This window comes from Bufo bufo, chromosome 2, assembly GCF_905171765.1.
Source record: "Bufo bufo chromosome 2, aBufBuf1.1, whole genome shotgun sequence".
NCBI lineage: Eukaryota > Metazoa > Chordata > Amphibia > Anura > Bufonidae > Bufo > Bufo bufo.
The window spans coordinates 447,480,802-447,501,632 of NC_053390.1; the positions used below are offsets into that span (position 1 = coordinate 447,480,802).

A 20,831-nucleotide genomic window follows, 5' to 3' on the forward strand; every position below is an offset into this window, starting at 1 on the left:
GGAGCTTTACAGGGGGTTGATCAATGACAGGGGTGTAATCAATGACAGGGGGGTGATCAGGGAGTCTATATGGGGTGATAACCACAGTCATTGATCACGCCCCTGTAAGGCTTCATTCAGACGTCCGGATGCGTTTTGCGGATCTGATCCATCTATCAGTGCATCCGTAAAAATCATGCGGACATCTGAATGGAGCTTTACAGGGGGTTGATCAATGACAGGGGTGTAATCAATGACAGGGGGGTGATCAGGGAGTCTATATGGGGTGATCACCACAGTCATTGATCATGCCCCTGTAAGGCTTCATTCAGACGTCCGGATGCGTTTTGCGGATCTGATCCATCTATCAGTGCATCCGTAAAAATCATGCGGACATCTGAATGGAGCTTTACAGGAGGTTGATCAATGACAGGGGTGTAATCAATGACAGGGGGGTGATCAGGGAGTCTATATGGGGTGATCACCACAGTCATTGATCACTCCCCTGTAAGGCTGCATTCAGACGTCCGTATGATTTTTACGGATCCGATCAGTCTATCAGTGGATCCGTAAAAATCATGCGGACATCTGAATGGAGCTTTACAGGGGGGTGATCAATGACAGGGGGGTAATCAATGACAGGGGGGTGATCAGGGAGTCTATATGGGGTGATCAGGGGTGATCAAGGGTGAATAAGGGGTTAATAAGTGACAGGGGGGGGGGGGGTGTAGTGTAGTGGTGCTTGGTGCAACATATTACTGAGCTACCTGTGTCCTCTGGTGGTCGATCCAAACAAAGGGGACCACCAGAGGACCAGGTAGCAGGTATATTAGACGCTGTTATCAAAACAGCATCTAATATACCTGTTAGGGGTTAAAAAAATCACATCTCCAACCTGCCAGCGAACGATCGCCGCTGGCAGGCTGGAGATCCACTCCCTTACCTTCCGATCCTGTGAACGCGCGCGCCTGTGTGCGCGCGTTCACAGGAAATCTCGCGTCTCGCGAGAGGACGCACCGGCGCGTCCACCCAGAACAACAGGACCGCCGCAAAGACGCAATCCTGCGTACGGCGGTCCTGGGGTGGTTAAAGCCCCTTTTGCACTGTTCAGAGATTTCTAAGGTAAGCTTGCACCTGCTGAGTGCTCCCCTCCTCTCAAGTGACAGATTCACATTTATGAGAACAGCATTATCCAGTGTTAGAGTTGTCATGATACCAAATTTTTTATTTGATTTCAATACCATAAAAAAAAAAAGTATGGCGATACTCGATACCACGAAAAAAAATAAACGGCAAAAAAAAGCCGTGTGCCTTCCACATTTTATGGAACGTCTGGCCCATAATAGAGCAGTCCTATCCTATTTTTTAGAAGAATTGTGTGGTTCACCGCATAGGAGATTTTTTAAAATATTTTAATAGTTTGGACTTTTCGGACGTGGCGATATGTAATCTGTTTATTTATGGTTTATATATTTTATATGTAAGATTGAGAAAGGGGGTGTTTAAACTTGGTGTTTTTTTTTTTACTTTTTATTTAATAACCATTTCCCCCTTAGGGACTAGAACCTGGAATCTTTTAATCCCTTGTCCTATTCACCCTAAGGCCTCTTTCACACGGGCGTTGCGGGAAAATGTGCGGGTGCGTTGCGGGAACACACGCGATTTTCCCGCGCGAGTGCAAAACACTAATGCGTTTTGCACTCGCGTGAGAAAAATCACGCATGTTTGGTACCCAAACCCGAACTTCTTCACAGAAGTTCGGGCTTGGGATCGGTGTTCTGTAGATTGTATTATTTTCCCTTATAACATGGTTATAAGGGAAAATAATAGCATTCTGAATACAGAATGCAAAGTAAGGCCTCTTTCACACTTGCGTTGTCCGGATCCGGCTTGTACTCCATTTGCCGGAATTACACGCCGGATCCGGAAAAACGCAAGTGAACTGAAAGCATTTGAAGACGGATCCGTCTTTAATAGCGTCCTGGGTGCCATAGTAACACTGAACGCATTTTGAAGTCCTGGCTGCCATAGTAGTAGTGGGGAGCGGGGGAGCAGTATACTTACAGTCCGTGCGGCTCCCGGGGCGCTCCAGAATGACGTCAGAGCGCCCCATGCGCATGGATGACGTGTCCATGCGATCACGTCATCCATGAGCGTGGGGCGCCCTGACGTCACTCTGGAGCGCCCGGACGGTAAGTCTACTGCTCCCCCGCTCCCCACTACACTTTACCATGGCTGATAGGACTTTAGCGTCCCGGCAGCCATGGTAACCATTCAGAAAAAGCTCAACATCGGATCCGGCAATGCGCCGAAACGACGTTTACCTTAAGGCCGGATCCGGATTAATGCCTTTCAATGGGCATTAATTCCGGATCCGGCCTTGCGGCAAGTGTTCCGGATTTTTGGCCGGAGCAAAAAGAGCAGCATGCTGCGGTATTTTCTCCGGCCAAAAAACGTTCCGTTCCGGAACTGAAGGCATCCTGAACGGATTTCTCTCCATTCAGAATGCATGGGGATAATCCTGATCAGGATTCTTCCGGCATAGAGCCCCGACGACGGAACTCTATGCCGGAAGAAAAGAACGCAAGTGTGAAAGAGCCCTAAAATAGCGCTGGAGGGGTTAAAAAAAACCTGATAGAATACAGAAGGAGATGCCGGCTGCGCTTTCTTTAGGACCTGGGTAAAGGACCTTTGATGACTTCACTCCGGTCATCACATGATCCATCACCATGGTAAAAGATCATGTGACATACCATGTGATGACCGGAGTGACGTCAAAGGTCCTGTAACTGTACTTAATGCTCACCACAGGTCCTATTCAACAAAGGAGACACAAGGAGATGCCGGGCTACGCGAGCAAGTGGATTAAGGGGAGTTCAATTATCTTTTATTTTTTTTAACCCCTCCAGCGCTATTTTACTTTCTGTATAGAGAATGCTATTATTTTCCCTTATAACCATGTTATAAGGGAAAATAATAATGATCGGGTCTCCATCCCGATCGTCTCCTAGCAACCGTGCGTGAAAAATCGCACCGCATCCGCACTTGCTTGCGGATGCTTGCGATTTTCACGCAACCCCATTCACTTCTGTGGGGCCTGTGTTGCGTGAAAAACGCTGAATATAGAGCATGCTGCGATTTTCACGCAACGCATAAGTGATGCGTGAAAATCACTGCTCATCTGAACGGCCCCATAGAAATGAATGGGTCGGTATTCAGTGCGGGTGCAATGGATTCAACTCACGCATCGCATCCGCGCGGAATACTCGGCCATGTGAAAGGGGCCTAATAGAGCTGTATTAGGGTGAATAGGACTTCACACTCTCCCTGCTGCCCTGGGCTTTGTGTACACAGCAGCAGGGGGCTTACCATGGCAGCTATGGATGGCTTCAGTAGCGTCCTGGTTGCAATGGTAACCGATCAGAGCCCCGCGATTACACTGCTGTGGCCACTGCCACCAATGACTAATACTGGGGGGGTTGGGGTGCACACTGCACCAATGTTTTTAATACTAGGGTTGGGGAGTGGGGCGCACTGCGCCACCAATGAAGATAACTAACCTTTTAATACAAATACAAGCGAGGTATTAATTGCCACGGATCGCAGCGCCCTGTCATATAGGTCGGGTGCCGGGTATGTGATTCTGTCACTGGCACCCGCCACCTGTATTTGAATTAATGGGTTAGTTATCTTTATTGGTGGTTCAGTGGCCACAGCTCCTCCCCTCCTCTTCCCCTCTCTCTTGTCAATGGTGGAAGTGGCACAGAGGGGAGGGAGTGACTCATTCCTTCTCCCCTGTGCTGCTGATGAGAACATGGAGCGTGCTGAGAGCAGCGCACGCCATGTTCTCTGATACTAGGCTGCGCAGTAGCACAGCCTAGTATCGGTAAAAGGCAAATGCCGGTATTGAATCGATGCTGGTACAAAAGTATCAATTGGGTATCGATAATTCGATACCCAGTGCAACCGTAATTCAGTGTCTACCTAGAGAGCGCGCTCTCACCTGTTGCAGCGCAGCATTCTGTTTGGTGTACTCCTCATGCAGCTTCTCTACTAAATTGTGTACCATATTTGGCTGTACATGAAGCAGAATGTCCCACCAGTCATAGCCTGTCACCATGCAGTACTCGAGAAGGAAGAGTAGATGGCGAAGTGACGTAGTCATATCAAGTGCATGTCCCATGGAAGGTGAGACCCTCAGCATACTAAGCTGTGAAACAAAGAACACAAGTCAATGATAAAAATATAAAATAAAATGGGGAACATGAACTTGAAGAAATTATATGTATCCTACAGACACATAACAAAAAAGAAATGTAGTTAACAATCAGACTCCCTCATGTTCTTCCCCAAAATGTGATCATATTTCTCTGCATGTGAGCATGCCCATGTAATATGTGAAATAGGGGGTGTGGAGCGGGAGGAATAGAGGTCAACAAAATGCCATCTGATAGGTGCAGGGGGCGATTAGATTTGCAACTGTTCAAACTCTTACTCAGCAGAAGCAAAACCCATCACCCATAGAACACATATCCTGTATGACTGGTAAGGAGAGGTGATAACCTGAAGAAAAGTGCATATCTTCCTCCCCAAGGTCACAGTTGCAGGCAATGATCTTTCTTCCTGATGTCACTAGCAGTTTCCCCTCACCTCTCCCTTACACAAAACCAGGAAGTAAATAATTTCATTCTGGACCCGACTTCAAAGTGGCCTGAATATTGCATTTAGAATCGAAAGGAGTCTGGAACTATTTAAAAGCCAAGATTCTGAGCTCCTAAAAGATAGTAAGCTGCGGCAAGCTTTTAGGCTGCGTTCACATCTCCGTTAGAGATGATCCAGCAGCCTGATCCGACAAAACAGCGCTACATGCAGAGGTATTTGTCCAGCCGAAACCCGGCATTTATGCCAGAAAGTGCCTGGATCCGGTGATAAAATGTGACAAGCTGAAACACTGAATACGAAGTCAAGTTATTGTCACCTAACTAGTTTTGAGGTGAACTATAAACTGAACTCTATGGCATAACTAGAGTCCTGCAGGCCCAAACTCTGGACCAGACCCATTCCCTTGTATTATACAAAAAATATCACTGCTAAACAAATGGACTAGTGTGGATGTCGCCACCAGTCAGTCCACAGTCTGGCATAACCCAGGGCTGGGCGATTTTGCAAAAAAAAATATATATATATAAAAAATCCTGATTATTTTCAGTTTAAGGACAATCATCAATTTTTCTCAATTTGTATATTTTTTTGGCGATAACTTATTTTTCTGTCATATTACAGTTTCCAGTGACATTTTAGTGTACATACAAGTTAAGCCTCTTGCATACTTTGCCTCTTTTTTTTCCCCCGTTTACGGGCCGTTTTTTGCGTTCCGTATACGGAACCATTCATTTCAATGATTGCGCAAAAAAAAACTGAATGTACACCGTATGCATTCCGTTTCTGTATTTCCATCCCGTTGAAAGATAGAACATGTCCTATTATTGCCCGCAAATCACGTTCCGTGGCTCCATTCAAGTCAATGGGTCCTCAAAAAAAAAAAGGAACACATACGGAAATGCATCCGTATGTCTACCGCATCCGTTCCGTTTTTGCAGAACCGTGTATTTAAAATTTTATGCCCAGCCCAATTTTTTCTATGTAATCACTGTATACTGTATTTGCCTGACGGAAAAACGGAATGGAAAAACGGAATGGAAACGGAAACACAACGGATCTGTGAAAAACAGACTGCAAAACACTGAAAAAGCCATACGGTAGTGTGAAAGAGGCCTTATTGATTAACTTTTATTTTTTGACGTGCAGTACCGAAAAAAAAAAAAAAAAAAAAAAAAAAAAAAGCTATTTTTGCACTTTAAAGAAGACCTTTATCCAGAATAAAGTATCTAAACTGACTATACAGACGTGTAGAACGGCGCCCAGGGATCCCCCTGCACTTACTGTTATCCCCAGGCGCCGCTCCGTTCTCCGGTTATAGCCTCCGGTATGTTTATAGTTAGGCTCCACCCAGGGGAACCTGCCGCGGTCTCCTTCTCCTATGCTGTAGCGCTGGCCAATCACAGCGCTCAGGCTATGAGCTGAGCGCTGCGATTGGCCAGCGCTACAGCATAGGAGAAAGAGACGCCGGCAGGTTCCCCTGGGTGGAGGCTAACTATGAACATACCGGAGGCTATAACCGGAGAGGCGCCCGGGGATAACAGTAAGTGCAGGGGGATCCCTGGGCGCCGCTCTACACGTCTGTATAGTCAGTTTAGATACTTTATTCTGGTCAAAGGTCCTCTTTAAATTTACAAAATTCACTGTGTGACATAACATTACCTTTAGTATCTGTCAGTACGATTACCAAATAGGAGTATTTTTATATGCTTTTCACGACTTTTGCATGAAACATTTTTATGTCTTTGCATTCCAAAGGTCAGAAGGTATTCTGTGGGATGAGATGGGGGTTTAGTGCCATTTTGGCATACATGGAACTTACTGGGGGGCGGTTGGGAACAATTCCGCTACCTTTTGTGTTTCGTTTTTTTCATTGTTCTTGGGTGGTGTGAATAACGTGTTATCTATATTATTATATGTGTTCTGTTGGACCCTAGATGTGTGCATTTGTTACCACGTTTACAAAATAAATACTTTTTATGGAAAAAATTGTTTACTAACCTTAATTTTTTTACTCTCACTAGGGGACATGGCTTTGATAATGCAGTGGTATATTTTGCATACCATTATAGCCTATCAGGCAGTCTATTAGGCTGCTTCTGCCTGCACAGTTTATTATTCATACAGTCAGGCCAGGCCTAGGGGCCTTTGTGTAGGACCCTGACTGCCATGGCAATGCATCGGCCCCCTGCGGTTGTGTTCGCAGGGGGCTGACATCGTAAAAACCCTCTGTATAACTGCCTAGATGCAATGGTTGCTACTAATCGTGGCATCTGGGGAGTTAAAGGGTTTATCTGGGAATTAGATATTGATGGCCTAGCCTCAGGATAGGTCATCAGTATCAGATTGGCAGGGGACTTACCCCTGGGACCACCACCGATCAGCAGTTTGAAGTGGCTGCTACGCTCACTGGAGCTTCAGTGAGCGCCGCAGCCTTCTCACAGCTTACCAAGCACAGCGCACAACATTGTATAGCGGCTGTTCTCGGTACTGCAGCTCTGGCCCATTCACTTGAATGGGACTGAGCTGCGCCTAGGTCACAAGACCCATGTATGGTGACTTTACTGGCCTATGAGGAGGCCTAAGTGCTCAAGGCGTGCTGCGTACTCTTTGAATAGTTGATCAGGAGTCGCTGCCCCTGATCTGATCTCGACGATTTGAGATGATCCTGAGAAGAGGTGATCAATATCAAATTCCCAGATAACCCCTTTAAGTGTCCGGAATCTAAGTTATCTCGTACCTGGCTGTGATAGCAGGAGCCCAGCTCCAGCAGTGATCTGAAGGACTGTATCAGCACAGCCTGAGGGAAGGGGAGGGGGGTGATCTCTTTAGTCCCAGCAGCCCACACCAGGATTAATGGCTCAGGCTGCTAGGAATGAAGAGTATATTGATATTCCTAGAGGGATACACCAAATGGAAAAGGATTTAGGAAAACTAGAGGAATGGTCAAAAATCTGGCAACTAAAATGTAATGTTGATAAGTGCAAGATAATGCACCTGGGACGTAAAAACCCAAGAGCAGAATATAAAATCAGTGATACAGTCCTAACCTCAGTATCTGAGGAAAGGGATTTAGGGATCATTATTTCAGAAGACTTAAAGGGGTTCTGCACTTACATTTAACGGATGATCTATCCTCTGGATAGATCACAAACTTCTGATCGGCGGGGGTCCGACACCCGGGACCCCCGCCGATCAGCTGTTTGAGAAGGCAGCGGCGCTCCAGCAGCGGCGCGGCCTTCTCACTGTTTACCGCCGGGCCGCCTGCCCACTGATGTCCATTCAAGTGAACAGAGCTTAGCCGCGCCCACGCTAGTTGATACTAGTCGTGACGTCAGTGGGCCGGCGGTAAACAGTGAGAAGGCCGCGGCGCTACTGCCTTCTCAAACAGCTGATCGGCGGGGGTCCCGGGTGTCGGACCCCCGCCGATCAGAAGCTGATGATCTATCCAGAGGATAGATCATCAGTTAAATGAAAGTGGAGAACCCCTTTAAAAGGTAGGCAGACAATGTCATAGAGCAGCAGGAAATGCTAGCAGAATGCTTGGGTGTATAGGGAGAGGCATTACCAGTAGAAAGAGGGAGTTGCTCATGCCGCTCTACAGAGCACTAGTGAGACCTCATTTGGAGTATTGTGCTCAGTACTGGAGACCATATCTCCAGAAGGATATTGATACTTTGGAGAGAGTTCAGAGAAGAGCTACTAAACTAGTACATGGATTGCAGGATAAAACTTACCAGGAAAGCTTAAAGGACCTTAACATGTATAGCTTGGAAGAAAGACGAGACAGAGGGGATATGATAGAAACTTTTAAATACATAAAGGGAATCAACAAGGTAAAAGAGGAGAGAAGATTTACAAGAAGAAAAACTGCTACAAGAGGACATAGTTTTAAATTAGAGGGGCAAAGGTTTAAAAGTAATATCAGGAAGTATTACTTTACTGAGAGAGTAGTGGATGCATGGAATAGCCTTCCTGCAGAAGTGGTAGCTGCAAATACAGTGGAGGAGTTTAAGCATGCATGGGATAGGCATAAGGCCATCCTTCATATAAGATAGGGCCAGGGACTATTCATAGTATTCAGTATATTGGGCAGACTAGATGGGCCAAATGGTTCTTATCTGCCGACACAGTCTATGTTTCTATATACAGGCTGTGATGACACACTGCTATGAAAGAAATTAATTTAGATTAAATCGCCCAGCCCTAGCATAATCATTGCTGCTGGTCAGTCCTCAGTCTAGCATAAATGCGGCTGTTGTTCAGACCACAGTCTAGCATAAACGATGCCATCGATCATTCAATAAGGACACAGTGCTACAGTGGCACTTTATTTTTACCAGCCCTTTTCTGATGGTGTATTTCAGAGAAAGCCGCTGCTGAATTTCTGTGATGAAAATTGAGCAGCAGAGTTGTCTCGTGTGGTTGCATGCTTAGGCCTCATGCACACGGCCGTTCCGTTTTTTGCACATGGAGTGCTGTCCGCATCTTTTGCGGCCCCATTGAAGTGAACGGTTCCGCACCCGAGCCACAAAAACTGCGGCTCGGATGTGGACCAGAACAACGGTCGTGTGCATGAGGCCTTATACTGCATTAGTGTTTCATATTTTCTGTCTACCAACCTTTCCCTGAGTGTCCAAGCCAACTAAAGCGAGAGAGGTCCAAGACATCTGTAAAGCCTTAAAGTGTACACATGGGGTAGGAGATCGCTGGCGTTTTAAGCTGGGTTCTTCAGATTGCCGCATAGAGGAACCAAATAAGACAGCCATTGTCTGTAGGGACAGTCTGTGCACAATATGCACATTGCCATCGTGGAATGCAAGGGCAAGACCTGGAAATGAAATTGAAGTCTAATTAGAAAAGGATGTACATCCACAAATACCATACTAACTCACACTAAATCTTCAATATAAGAAACCCGATTAGGAATATCATACCTAAACCAGGATAGAACTTTGTGTCATTCGCAACTTTGATGTCCGTGTTAGTAAGTGAAATGGGTAACTTGGGCAATGCCACAGCAGAAACGCGCTCTAGCTCATTGGTAGCAGACAATATCCGCCACTTCAGGATCATTGGTTGCTTATCACTTACTGCAAGACAAAAGAAGATTGCATAAGGGTATGTTCACATGGAGTTTTTGCGTGCTGAAAAAAAGCTGATGCGGAATCCAAATGGGGTTGTCTCACTTCCGTAAATGGTATTTATCATGTAGATGCAGTTAATACAAGGCACTTACTAATGTATTGTGATAGTCCATATTGCCTCCTTTGCTGGCTTCATTCATTTTTCCATCACATTATCCACTGCTCGTTTCCAGGGGTCATGGCCACCGCTGCAGTGCACATAGAGGGTGGCTGAGACAGGAGCTGCTGCGCATGCGTGCCTATGCGCTCCTATGGTCCCAGCCACCAGAGATGCTTTTTCCTATAGTGTGTAAGCACGACCACCACTGCTGGATTACAGGGTGGTCGTAACCCGTGGATACAAGCAGTGTATAATGCTATGGAAAAATTAATGAAGCCAGCAAAGGAAGCAATATGGACAATCACAATACATTAGTAGGTGCCTTGTATTAACTTTTTCTACATGATAAATGCCATTTGCTGAAGTGAGACAACCCCTTAAAGGATTCCTTGTGACTTTTTGGATGTGTATTCCCACATTGGATGTGCGATTTATGGCACATCCACAAGGCCTGAGACTGCCCTATCCTCACCCCACCTGGGTTCAGCAGTCAGCGGCAGACAAGATTACAGAAACAGCCAACCTCGTGCAAAGCTCCTCTATCTGCATAACTTCTGAAGAAGTGAACAGGGGTTATTAACGTGTAGCTGAGTGAGCTTGGCCGTTTCCATAATCCCTGGACAGAGGAGCCCGGCCCAGACATTTATATTCTGTGGAGCCCCCACCGATCAGATACTCATGACCTATCAGTTCGTATAACCTTTTTAAATTTTATAGCGGAATATGACAGACTTGCAAACTGTTATACGAGCAAAGAGATACATGGATAGGGTGCTCAGATGTCCGCATACTTCATGCAGTGTAAGGCATTATACAGAGAGTTCATGGAAGTACTACTTACCACCGGGGGACAACTGCTGGAAAATATTATTAAGAGGAAGCCCCTCTTTCCTCAGGGACCAGCACTCTGCTACACTGGAACACTGATTAGAGGCACAAAGGAGCACCTATCGAAACAGAAGACAACATTTTTACTGCACTGTCAGAATACACACAAAGAAAACATGCGCCCATTAAGTTCCACCAGGGAAAGGGAGAGGATGAAGGGAAGGGATATGGGTGAATTTTGGAACTTTACTGTCCCCTATTGATTTAGAAGAATAAAAAAAAAAAAAAGAAAAAACACAACACCACACACATATAGCCCGTAGTGCATGTACCAATCTGCCTCTAAAAGACCACAACCCATTACAAGCTATACTTTCTAAACAGTGTACCATAGAAACAGAGCAGAAATATATAGAAACCTAAGCAAAAATGTTAGCATGCTAAGGTTAAAGCGGTTTTCCAAGTGTTTTTTACTGATTGTGGGAGTCTAACACCCGGGACCCCTCCTGATCAGCTGTTTGAGAAGGTACCAGTTCCTGTGAGCGCTGAGGCCTTCCCTCAACTTTTCCTAGGCCATGTGATGTCACGTTCATGTGTCACGTGGCCTAGGCACAGATCGGCCCCAACTAAACTGCAATACAATGTGCTTGGTGAGCTACTACGAGTGCCGGTGCCTTCACAAACAGCTGATCGGCAGGGGTCCCAGGTGTCGGACCCCTACCAATCAGATACTGATGACCTATCCTGAGAAGTATACAAGTCTTGGAAAACCCCTTTAATATGCTTCCTATAGAATAGACCCTAATGTGCCTGAGATAAGGGAAACCAGACTGAGCTCCACGGGACTCAGGAACTGGAGTGTGTAAGGCCATCTTTGTGGATTACTGAAGCAGTTACAGGTAGAGGTCAATCAGCTCCAGTCCAGTATAAAATGAAGGAAATGGTCTGACTGGTTTCCCTTTGTGCTTCTTCAGTTTTAGAAGGAAAACAACAACTTGTATGTACATAGCCTTCTACACTTTGCATTTACCTGCTCAGACATATCTCGAGCAAGGAACTTGAGATGTGTCACTGCGGGAAACTTGTCCTTGCGTGCAGGATCTGTGGTGCAGCGCATGAAGAGGGACGGAAGGATCTCGGTGTCGATTTTACACTTTTCACTCACAACAGACACACAGACTTTATAGAACTGTATTGGGGACGTGCTGCTTCCATCGCATGTGGCTACTACAATGTTCCCACCTCCTGTGAAGGCAATGTCAGCCAGTGCCACCCTGCAACGAAGGCGGCACAGGCTTTCTGTGGCTGTCAACACTTGTCCATTGGGCTTTAGCAAAGACACAGTCACCAATCCACTGACAGTAACAGCGATCCAGCCTTCCATTGGTTTGCCTCCAAACAAGGTGAGGGATGGGGAAAACTTTACACGAGAAAATTTCTCGCCAAAACTGGAAACTCCAGACTGGTAAAAGAGAATAAGACAAAATAATGATAATTTAAAGGGGTATTCCAGAAATGTGACGTTATCCCGTATCCACACTATTAGATCGGTGGTAGGACCCTTACTGATCTAATAGTTATTTCCTATCTTGTGGATAAGGGATAACCTCACATTACTGGAATACCCTTTTAAGACATAAGAAATACTACGCTCCCAGAAGAAATGCTATTCTAAACAATTATATTACTGACCTTCTCCACGTGAAGTGCCAATTTCACCCCATTATGAAGCCAAGAGAGTGCGACAATAGGGTCACCATCAACTTCACTTCCCACTAAGCTCTGCCAGCTATTTGCTAAGTGGTCAGTCATACCCCAACATTTTATCACCCCATCTGCATCAGCTGAAAGAAGGCGGGATCCTATGAAGGAGGAAAAAAACATCATCTATTCAAGCATCCATTGGCTTGTGATCTCCAGTAGACCAGCTTCTGGCATAGAACCTACTCACAATCTCATAAACTTCAGTGAGAAGTCCCATTAATTACAGATTAATACTAGGGCTGCAGTAAACGATTATTTGAGAAATCGAGTATCCTACCGATTATTTTTACGATTAATCGACTAATCTAATAAGAAAAAATAAATTAATAGACTGTTTTCCTTTATAAAAACTTATCAGACCCCCCCCCCCCCCAGTGCCTTCAGCTCCCCCAGTTGTTACTCTATAGGGGTGATATAATGTCTTCTGCAGGTTACAGGAGGTATGTATTACTCTATATGGGTGATATAATGTCTCCTGCAGGTTACAGGAGGTATGTATTACTCTATAGGGGTGATATAATGTCTCCTGCAGGTTACAGGAGGTATGTATTACTCTATAGGGGTGATATAATGTCTCCTGCAGGTTACAGGAGGTATGTGTTCCTTTATAGGGGTGATATAATGTCTCCTGCAGGTTACAGGAGGTATATATTACTCTATATGGGGTGATATAATGTCTTCTGCAGGTTACAGGAGGTATATATTACTCTATATGGGGTGATATAATGTCTCCTGCAGGTTACAGTAGGTATATATTACTCTATAGGGGTGATATAATGTCTCCTGCAGGTTACAGGAGGTATATATTACTCTATATGGGGTGATATAATGTCTCCTGCAGGTTACAGGAGGTATATATTACTCTATATGGGGTTATATAATGTCTCCTGCAGGTTACAGGAGGTATGTATTACTCTATAGGGGTGATATAATGTCTCCTGCAGGTTACAGGAGGTATGTATTACTCTATAGGGGTGATATAATGTCTCCTGCAGGTTACAGGAGGTATGTGTTCCTTTATAGGGGTGATATAATGTCTTCTGCAGGTTACAGGAGGTATATATTACTCTATATGGGGTGATCTAATGCCTTCAGCAGGTTACAGGAGGTATGTATTACTCTATATGGTGTGATAATGTCTCCTGCAGGTTACAGTAGGTATATGTTACTCTATAGGGGTGATATGTCTCCTGCAGGTTACAGGAGGTATATGTTACTCTATAGGGGTGATATGTCTTCTGCAGGTTACAGGAGGTATATATTACTCTATATGGGGTGATATAATATCTTCTGCAGGTTACAGGAGGTATGTATTACTCTATAGGGGTGATATAATGTCTCCTGCAGGTTACAGGAGGTATGTATTACTCTATAGGGGTGATATAATGCCTTCTGCAGGTTACAGGAGGCATGTATTACTCTATGTCTTCAGCAGGCATTCTGCCCTCTGTGCACGGGACTTCTCCCCTCTCCGGCACCCTAAGCTGTATTTGCGGAGGTACAGCAGTAAATGTTGGGGTAATATATAAAGCGCAGTGTTACAGCAGAGGAGTGGGTGCTAGTGTCTGTCTTGGCTGTTCTACCATCTTCCTTTATTCAGCCTGTGTGCAATCACCGGCCTGTCTTATTGGGGTTTGGATGCCGTTCACACACTTGACCTCCTGAGAGCAATTAAAGAGGCCTGATACGTGATGAAAATTCAGCTCCCCATCCAGTCGCACAGTCTGTAATTAGCTGTGATAATTACTGCGTGGGAAGTGGCTGTCAGACTTACGTTTCCAGCAGGGGCGCCGCCGACACTCCATCGTTCCGCGCTGCTCTGGGCCTGATGTCACGGCGTACGTCAGAAGGTCAGTACAGCGCGGGACCATGGACGTGCTGTGGGAGTGTCCGGAGGCCCCTGCGGGAAAGGGGAGTATTCTGAGCGCATTGCGGGCCAGCCGGAGACCAGGGAGCGGGAGTAATAGCAAGCACTTCACTCCCGCTCCGTTGTCACGTGACACAAACGAAGATTTTTTTGTGTCAAATTACTCAATATAATCTAGTACTTGTTGCAGCCCTAATTAATACATTTACCAAGTCAAGTATTGTTACTGAAAGCTACTGAAGTTACCAAAATCTTGTCATCCCTTACCAGACTGGTCCCACTCCAAGCTAGTGATGACTTCCTGGTGGCCCGAATTAATGGAGTAGACGTCCCAAGGGTGTTCTGTATCCAGGATGTGAATCATGTGGGTAAGATCTTCAATGGAAAAAAAGACAACTAAATATACATTTACAGTGTTGGAGATTTGTGACCATCTTCCTTACGGATCACTTCTTGCTTTATTTTGCTCCAAAGACTGACGTGCAAACTAAAGTACCTGAGCAAAACCAAGCACAGTAACCCCCTACTCACAATGAGATTCTTCTGGTTTTGGTCACTAGGGAGGCACAAATCAGGTCCCTTAAAAGGGTTTTCCAAGAGAATTTTATTGACGACCTAACCTCAGGATAGGCCATCAATATCAGATCGGCGAGGTTCATCGATAAAGAAAATCTCGGATAACCCCTTTAAGCTGGCTAGATATGTATCAGCCAAACCCGCCAATTTTTGAGGGTCTGGTTTACCATCTAATATGTATGGTGGCTCCAAACTCTCCACGAATGGCTGACATAAAAAAAATAAGGAACGGCATGTTGGATTTCAACGCCCGAGAAGTCTTGTAGCGGCTTTTCACCCTCTCCCCATTCACTACATAGGCATGCTTGTTTGAGGATTAGGAGAGATAGCTGTCAGATGAAGGAGCATTGTTTGACTGTTAAGACTACTTTCACACTAGCGGTTTCAATTCCGCTATTGAGATCCGTCATAGGATCTCAATAGCGGAAGAAAACACTTCTGTTTTGTTCCCATTCACTGTCAATGTGGACAAAACTGAACTGAACAAAACGGAGCGCTCCAAAATGCATTCCGTTCCGTTGCTTCCCCATCGCGGACACAATAACGCTGCAAGCGGTGTTTTTTTTGTCCGCGATGTGGTGCGGAGCAAAGCAAAATGTGTCCATCCCGACACACAATGTAAGTGAATGGGGACAAGTCCGTTTTCTCTGACAAAAGAAAACGGATCCGTCCCCCATTGACTTTCAATGGTGTTCAAGACGGATCCGTCATGGCTATAGAAGACATAATTCAACCGGATCCGTTCATGACGGATGCATGCCGTTGTATTATTGTAACGGAAGCGTTTTTGCAGATCAATGATGGATCCACAAAAAATGGGAAAGTAGCCTTACTCGGTTATGGCCAGCTTAAAGGATATGGACAACTTTGGGGGCTTTTTTTTTATTTTTTTATTGTTGCATTCTACTTAATTTGGGTAAAAATCATTTTCCAATTGGTCTTTAACCGTTTTCTTTTCTACAGCTTTCAGTTCTCTCTGCTTTTCAGTGAAATCTACCAGAGTGTTCAGTCTGCAGCTCTGATCTCTAGTTCCCCGACAGCAGATAAACTCTCATACAAGGTGAAGTCTAAGGCTACTTTCACACTCATGTTTTGGCTTTCCGTTTGTGAGATCCGTTCAGGGCTCTCACAAGCGGTCCAAAACAGATCAGTTTTGCCCTAATGCATTCTGAATGGAAAAGGATCCGCTCAGAATGCATCAGTTTGCCTCCGTTCAGTCTCCATTCCGCTTTGGAGGTGGTCATCCAAACATTGCCTGCAGCGTTTTGGTGTCTGCCTGACGATGCAGAGGCAAACAGATCCCTCCTGGCACACAATGTAAGTCAATGGGGACGGATCCGTTTTCACTGACACAATAGAAAACGGATCCGTCCTCCATTGGATTTCAGTGGCGTTCAAGACTGATCCGTCTTGGCTATGTTACAGATAATACAAACGGATCCGTTCTGAACGGATGCATACCGTTTTATTATCTGAACGAATCTGTCTGTGCAGATCCATGACGGATCCGCACCAAGCGCGAGTGTGAAAGTAGCGGTGTGATCACAATTCACTGGTTATGAGCTGCTAGAGAACTGGAGATACAAGCTACAGATGGAGCTGCTAGCGCGGCTTTCTGACAGATTTCAGGGAAAGTACGGAAGAACAGCCTGCAGGGGCAGTGAAAACTAAAGGCTGGAGAGGAAAAAGGTTGACAAGCTTGAGATTTCCCCAGCGCACAGGGCCGGCAGTTGGAGGTGAAGGCTGCCTGGCCCTGTCAATCTAGTGTAGCAAGGCGTGGCCAGAGGTGGGAGCAGGGGCAACACCCCCCTTGCACCTAGAGGCTAATTAGCATATTATAAAAGTTATATTTCTGCAGTAACGGGGGCATACATAACAGTAGGAATAGACTAGTTAGGTTCAGCTGACATTACAGGGCTCCAGATGGCGACCAAAATGGTCACCAATGCGACTTAGAATTTACAAATGGCGACAAGACTTTTTAGTCTTGTCGCCATTTGCGACTAGACCAGCCACCGCAGCTCTGCAGTTGAATACAGCGGCGGGCACAGGAGATGATAGTTCTCTGCCCCGCCGCAGATGTTCATTTCAGCAGCGCAGTGGAGAAGTAGTCTCTCCTTCCCCCTGTGCTACCGCCGCCAATAAGAAGAGAGAGACGGGAGGAGGAGGGGCTGTGGCCACTGCGCCACCAATGAAGATAACTGAGCTGTTAATACAAATACAGGAGGCGGGTGCCGGAATCAAATAGCCGGCACCCGAGCTCTATGACAGGGAGCTGCGATCAGCGGCAGTTAACCCTTCAGGTGCGGCACCTGAGGGGTTAACTGCAGCGGATCGCAGCTCCCTGTCATAGAGGTCAGGTGTCGGCTATTTGATTCCGGCAGCCGCCTCCTGTATTTGTATTAACAGCTCAGTTATCTTCATTGGTGGCGCAGTGCGCCCCCCCCCCCCCCCCCCCAAACACCCCATTATAATAAACATTGGTGGCGCAGTGCGCCCCCCCCACCAACACCCCCAGTATAATAAACATTGGTTGCGCAGTGCGCCCCCCCCCCAATATAATAAACATTGGTGGTGCAGTGGGCAGTACCAATGAGGGTTAAAAAATTAAAAATAAAATTAACTCACATCCTCCAATTGATCGCGAAGCTGCCGATCTCCTGTTCTTTCTTCAGGACCTGTGGTGACGTCACTGAGCTCATCACATGGTCAATAACCATGGTGTGGTGATGGATCATGTGATGTACCATGTGATGAGCACAGTGATGTCACCACAGGTCCTTTGACAGGTCCCGAAGAAAGAACAGGAGACCGGCAGCTACGCGATCAATTGGAGGAGGTGAGTTAATTTTATTTTTATTTTTTAACCCTCATTGGCACTGCCCACTGCGCCACCAATGTTTATTATACTGGGGTGTTGGGGGGCGCACTGCGCCACCAATGTTTATTATACTGGGGTGTTGGGGGGCGCACTGCGCCACCAATGTTTATTATACTGGGGTGTTGGGGGGCGCACTGCGCCACCAATGTTTATTATACTGGGGTGTATATAATATTTATTATATTGACCTTCTACTTCGCATTCTGTATTAAAGAATGCTATTATTTTCCCTTATAACCATGTAATAAGGGAAAATAACACAGTGAAAAGACTTTCATCCTAGCAACCGTGCGTGAAAATCGCACCGCATCCGCACTTGCTTACGGATGCTTGCGATTTTCAACCAGCCCCATTAACTTCTATGGGGCCTGCGTTGCATGAAAAACGCACAACAGAGCATGCTGCGATTTTCACACAACGCACAAGTGATGCGTGAAAATCACCGCTCATGTGCACAGCCCCATAGAAGTGAATGGGTCCGGATTCAGTGCGGGTGCAATGCGTTCACCTCACGCATTGCACCCGCGCAGAAATCTCGCCCATGTGAAAGGGGCCTAAGGGTGAATAGGACAAGGGTTTCAGCCCCTAAGGGGGCTAATAGTAAGAAAAAAAAAAAAAACACTAAAATTATTAAGTTTAAATCCCCCCTTTCCCAATTTTACATATAAAATATATAAACAATAAATAAATAAACATAATACATAGCGCTGCGTCCGAAAAGTCCAAACTATTAAATTATTAAAAAATATCTCCTATGCGGTGAGCATTCGCCATTTTTTTGTCACCTTGTCACCCCAAAAAATAGGATAGGACTGTTCTATTATGGGCCGAACGTTTCATAAAATGCGAAATGCACGCAGCTTTTTTTTTTTTGCGTGGTATTGAGTATCGCAATACTTTTTTATGGTGACGAAAGCGAATCAAAATTTTGGTATCGAAACAACCCTACGCCAATCTGATCGGCGCAGCGTTGTCACGATACCAAAATTTTGATTCTGTTTCGATTTGGCGACTAAAAATGTAATTTGGCTCCTAAATTTTTCATTTCAGGAGCCAATGGCTACTAGGTATTTTTTTTTAGTCTGGAGCACTGCATTAGCACATCGCTAATGTCAGCTAGTTTAATAGGGTTAATTCTGGTGACAGAAACCCTTTAAGGAAGTCTATCATCACGAGACACCTCCATCAGCACTCGACACAGATGAAGTAATGGTCAGTACTAGTGTTGAGCGAACTTGTGTTTTAAATTTGGCGTCTAAAGTTCAGGTTATCGAAGAATCGCGTTATGGATTCCGCTACCACGGAGCATAACGGAATTTAGAATCCATAACCCGAACTTTAGACTCCGAACTTAAAGGGGTTCTGCACTTTGTTTTAAACTGATGATCTATCCTCTGGATAGATCATCAGCTTCTGATCGGCGGGGGTCCGACACCCGGGACCCCCGCCGATCAGCTGTTTGAGAAGGCAGCAGCGGCGGGGCCTTCTCACTGTTTACTGCCGGCCCACTGACGTCACGACTAGTATCAAGTAGCGTGGGCGGGGCTAAGCTCCATTCAAGTAAACAGAGCTTAGCCCCGCCCAGGCCAGTGACACTAGTCATGACGTCACTGGGCCTGCGGTAAACAGTGAGGAGCCAGCGGCGCTGCTGCCTTCTCAAACAGCTGATCAGCAGGGGTCCCGGGTGTCGGACCCCCGCCGATCAGAAGCTGATGATCTATCCAGAGGATAGATCATCAGTTAAAACAAAGTGCAGAACCCCTTTAAAACACAAGTTCGCTCAACACTAGTCAGTACGCATGCACCAGAGGCAGCTGGAGGTAGCTTGCGATGACGTTCCACGCCTGTAGGACGCCAATTAAGGGTCCATTCACACATCCGTAGTTCTGGGTCCGTTACGGACCCATTCATTTCAATAAGGCCGCAAAAGATGCCGACAGCGCACTGCGTGTTGTCCACATCAGTACTTCCGTTCCGCAGCCCTGCAAAAAAGATAGGTGTCCTATTCTTGTCCACAACAGTGAATTTCCATGTTTGGCCCACGGTCGATATCAGTGTTTTGCTGATCCGCAATTTGCGGACTGGAAAACACTTACGGACATGTGAATTGACCCTAGAGTGGCTCCCCTCCCCCAGTGACTCCTTTTCACAGATTGATCCGGTTTCAGGATAACCCCTTTTAGAAAATTATGGGCTGGTCAATAACTGGGGGACATCCCTTCCATATAGACAAGCCCCTGCAAACAACGGCAGCAGTCCCTTCCCCCCAAAACCAGCCATCTAGGATCAGATAACTGCACTTTATAGAACATCCAAACTGGAAGAAACTTTTATTTTACCTTTAAACCATAAATGTATGACACACAGGGAAAATGCATGCCTCACTCCACATCCACCCCTGTCAGGGAATTACCTTTCTCCTCTTCATTGCGCTGGTCTGTGGTGAAGGCAATGAGGTTGCGGCAAGACCAGGCACATACTAGGGGGATGGAGGGGCAGTGGCTGGTCCGTGGTTTTCTGTCCCACTCACAGATGTATGCCACGTCCATGATGGCTGCCTGCCCGCCAGGGCTCCGGGGTGGAAGGCTGGAACAGAGACACCAATGATCACGTGACAATAACGACCCCGCGAAGGTACGGAACGTACCAACCAGCAGCCTGAGGCTGAGCGGCGTCGCTTCCCGATGACCTCAGAGAATTTTGCATATCACTAGTTCCCATGATGCATTGCAGGAAAGACAGCACACGGAACGTATGGCATCTTTAGTACCGTAGTAAAAGTGAATTACATAAAACATTTCGCACAGTGTAATAAACAAGAAATCCCGTAGAGATTAACAGAGGAAAACATTACCTTGTCGCCCTAATTTAAAATTATACACTGTGAGGGACTATATATAGGTAGTGCGCCACCTTCAGGTTTGTGCTCGCTTCGGCAGCACATATACTAAAATTGGAACGATACAGAGAAGATTAGCATGGCCCCTGCGCAAGGATGACACGCAAATTCGTGAAGCGTTCCATATTTTG

General features: G+C 46.0%; 1 protein-coding gene and 1 non-coding gene across 2 annotated transcripts; one reads left to right on the forward strand and one right to left on the reverse strand.

Annotated features, from left to right (window-relative positions):
- Positions 1–3,952: 3,952 nt before the first annotated feature.
- Positions 3,953–20,472, reverse strand: LOC120990915 (mediator of RNA polymerase II transcription subunit 16). The gene is made up of 8 exons (XM_040419804.1): positions 20,215–20,472; positions 14,612–14,719; positions 12,406–12,575; positions 11,744–12,175; positions 10,727–10,832; positions 9,576–9,731; positions 9,261–9,469; positions 3,953–4,189 (listed from the first exon to the last, which is right to left on the reverse strand). The coding sequence occupies exons 1-8, from the start codon at positions 20,348–20,350 to the stop codon at positions 3,953–3,955; spliced, it is 1,554 nt and encodes a 517-aa protein (XP_040275738.1). The 5' UTR covers positions 20,351–20,472.
- Positions 20,473–20,724: 252 nt separating this feature from the next.
- On the forward strand, positions 20,725–20,831 carry LOC120992611. The gene has a single exon (XR_005777015.1). It is a non-coding gene; the product is annotated as a U6 spliceosomal RNA (small nuclear RNA).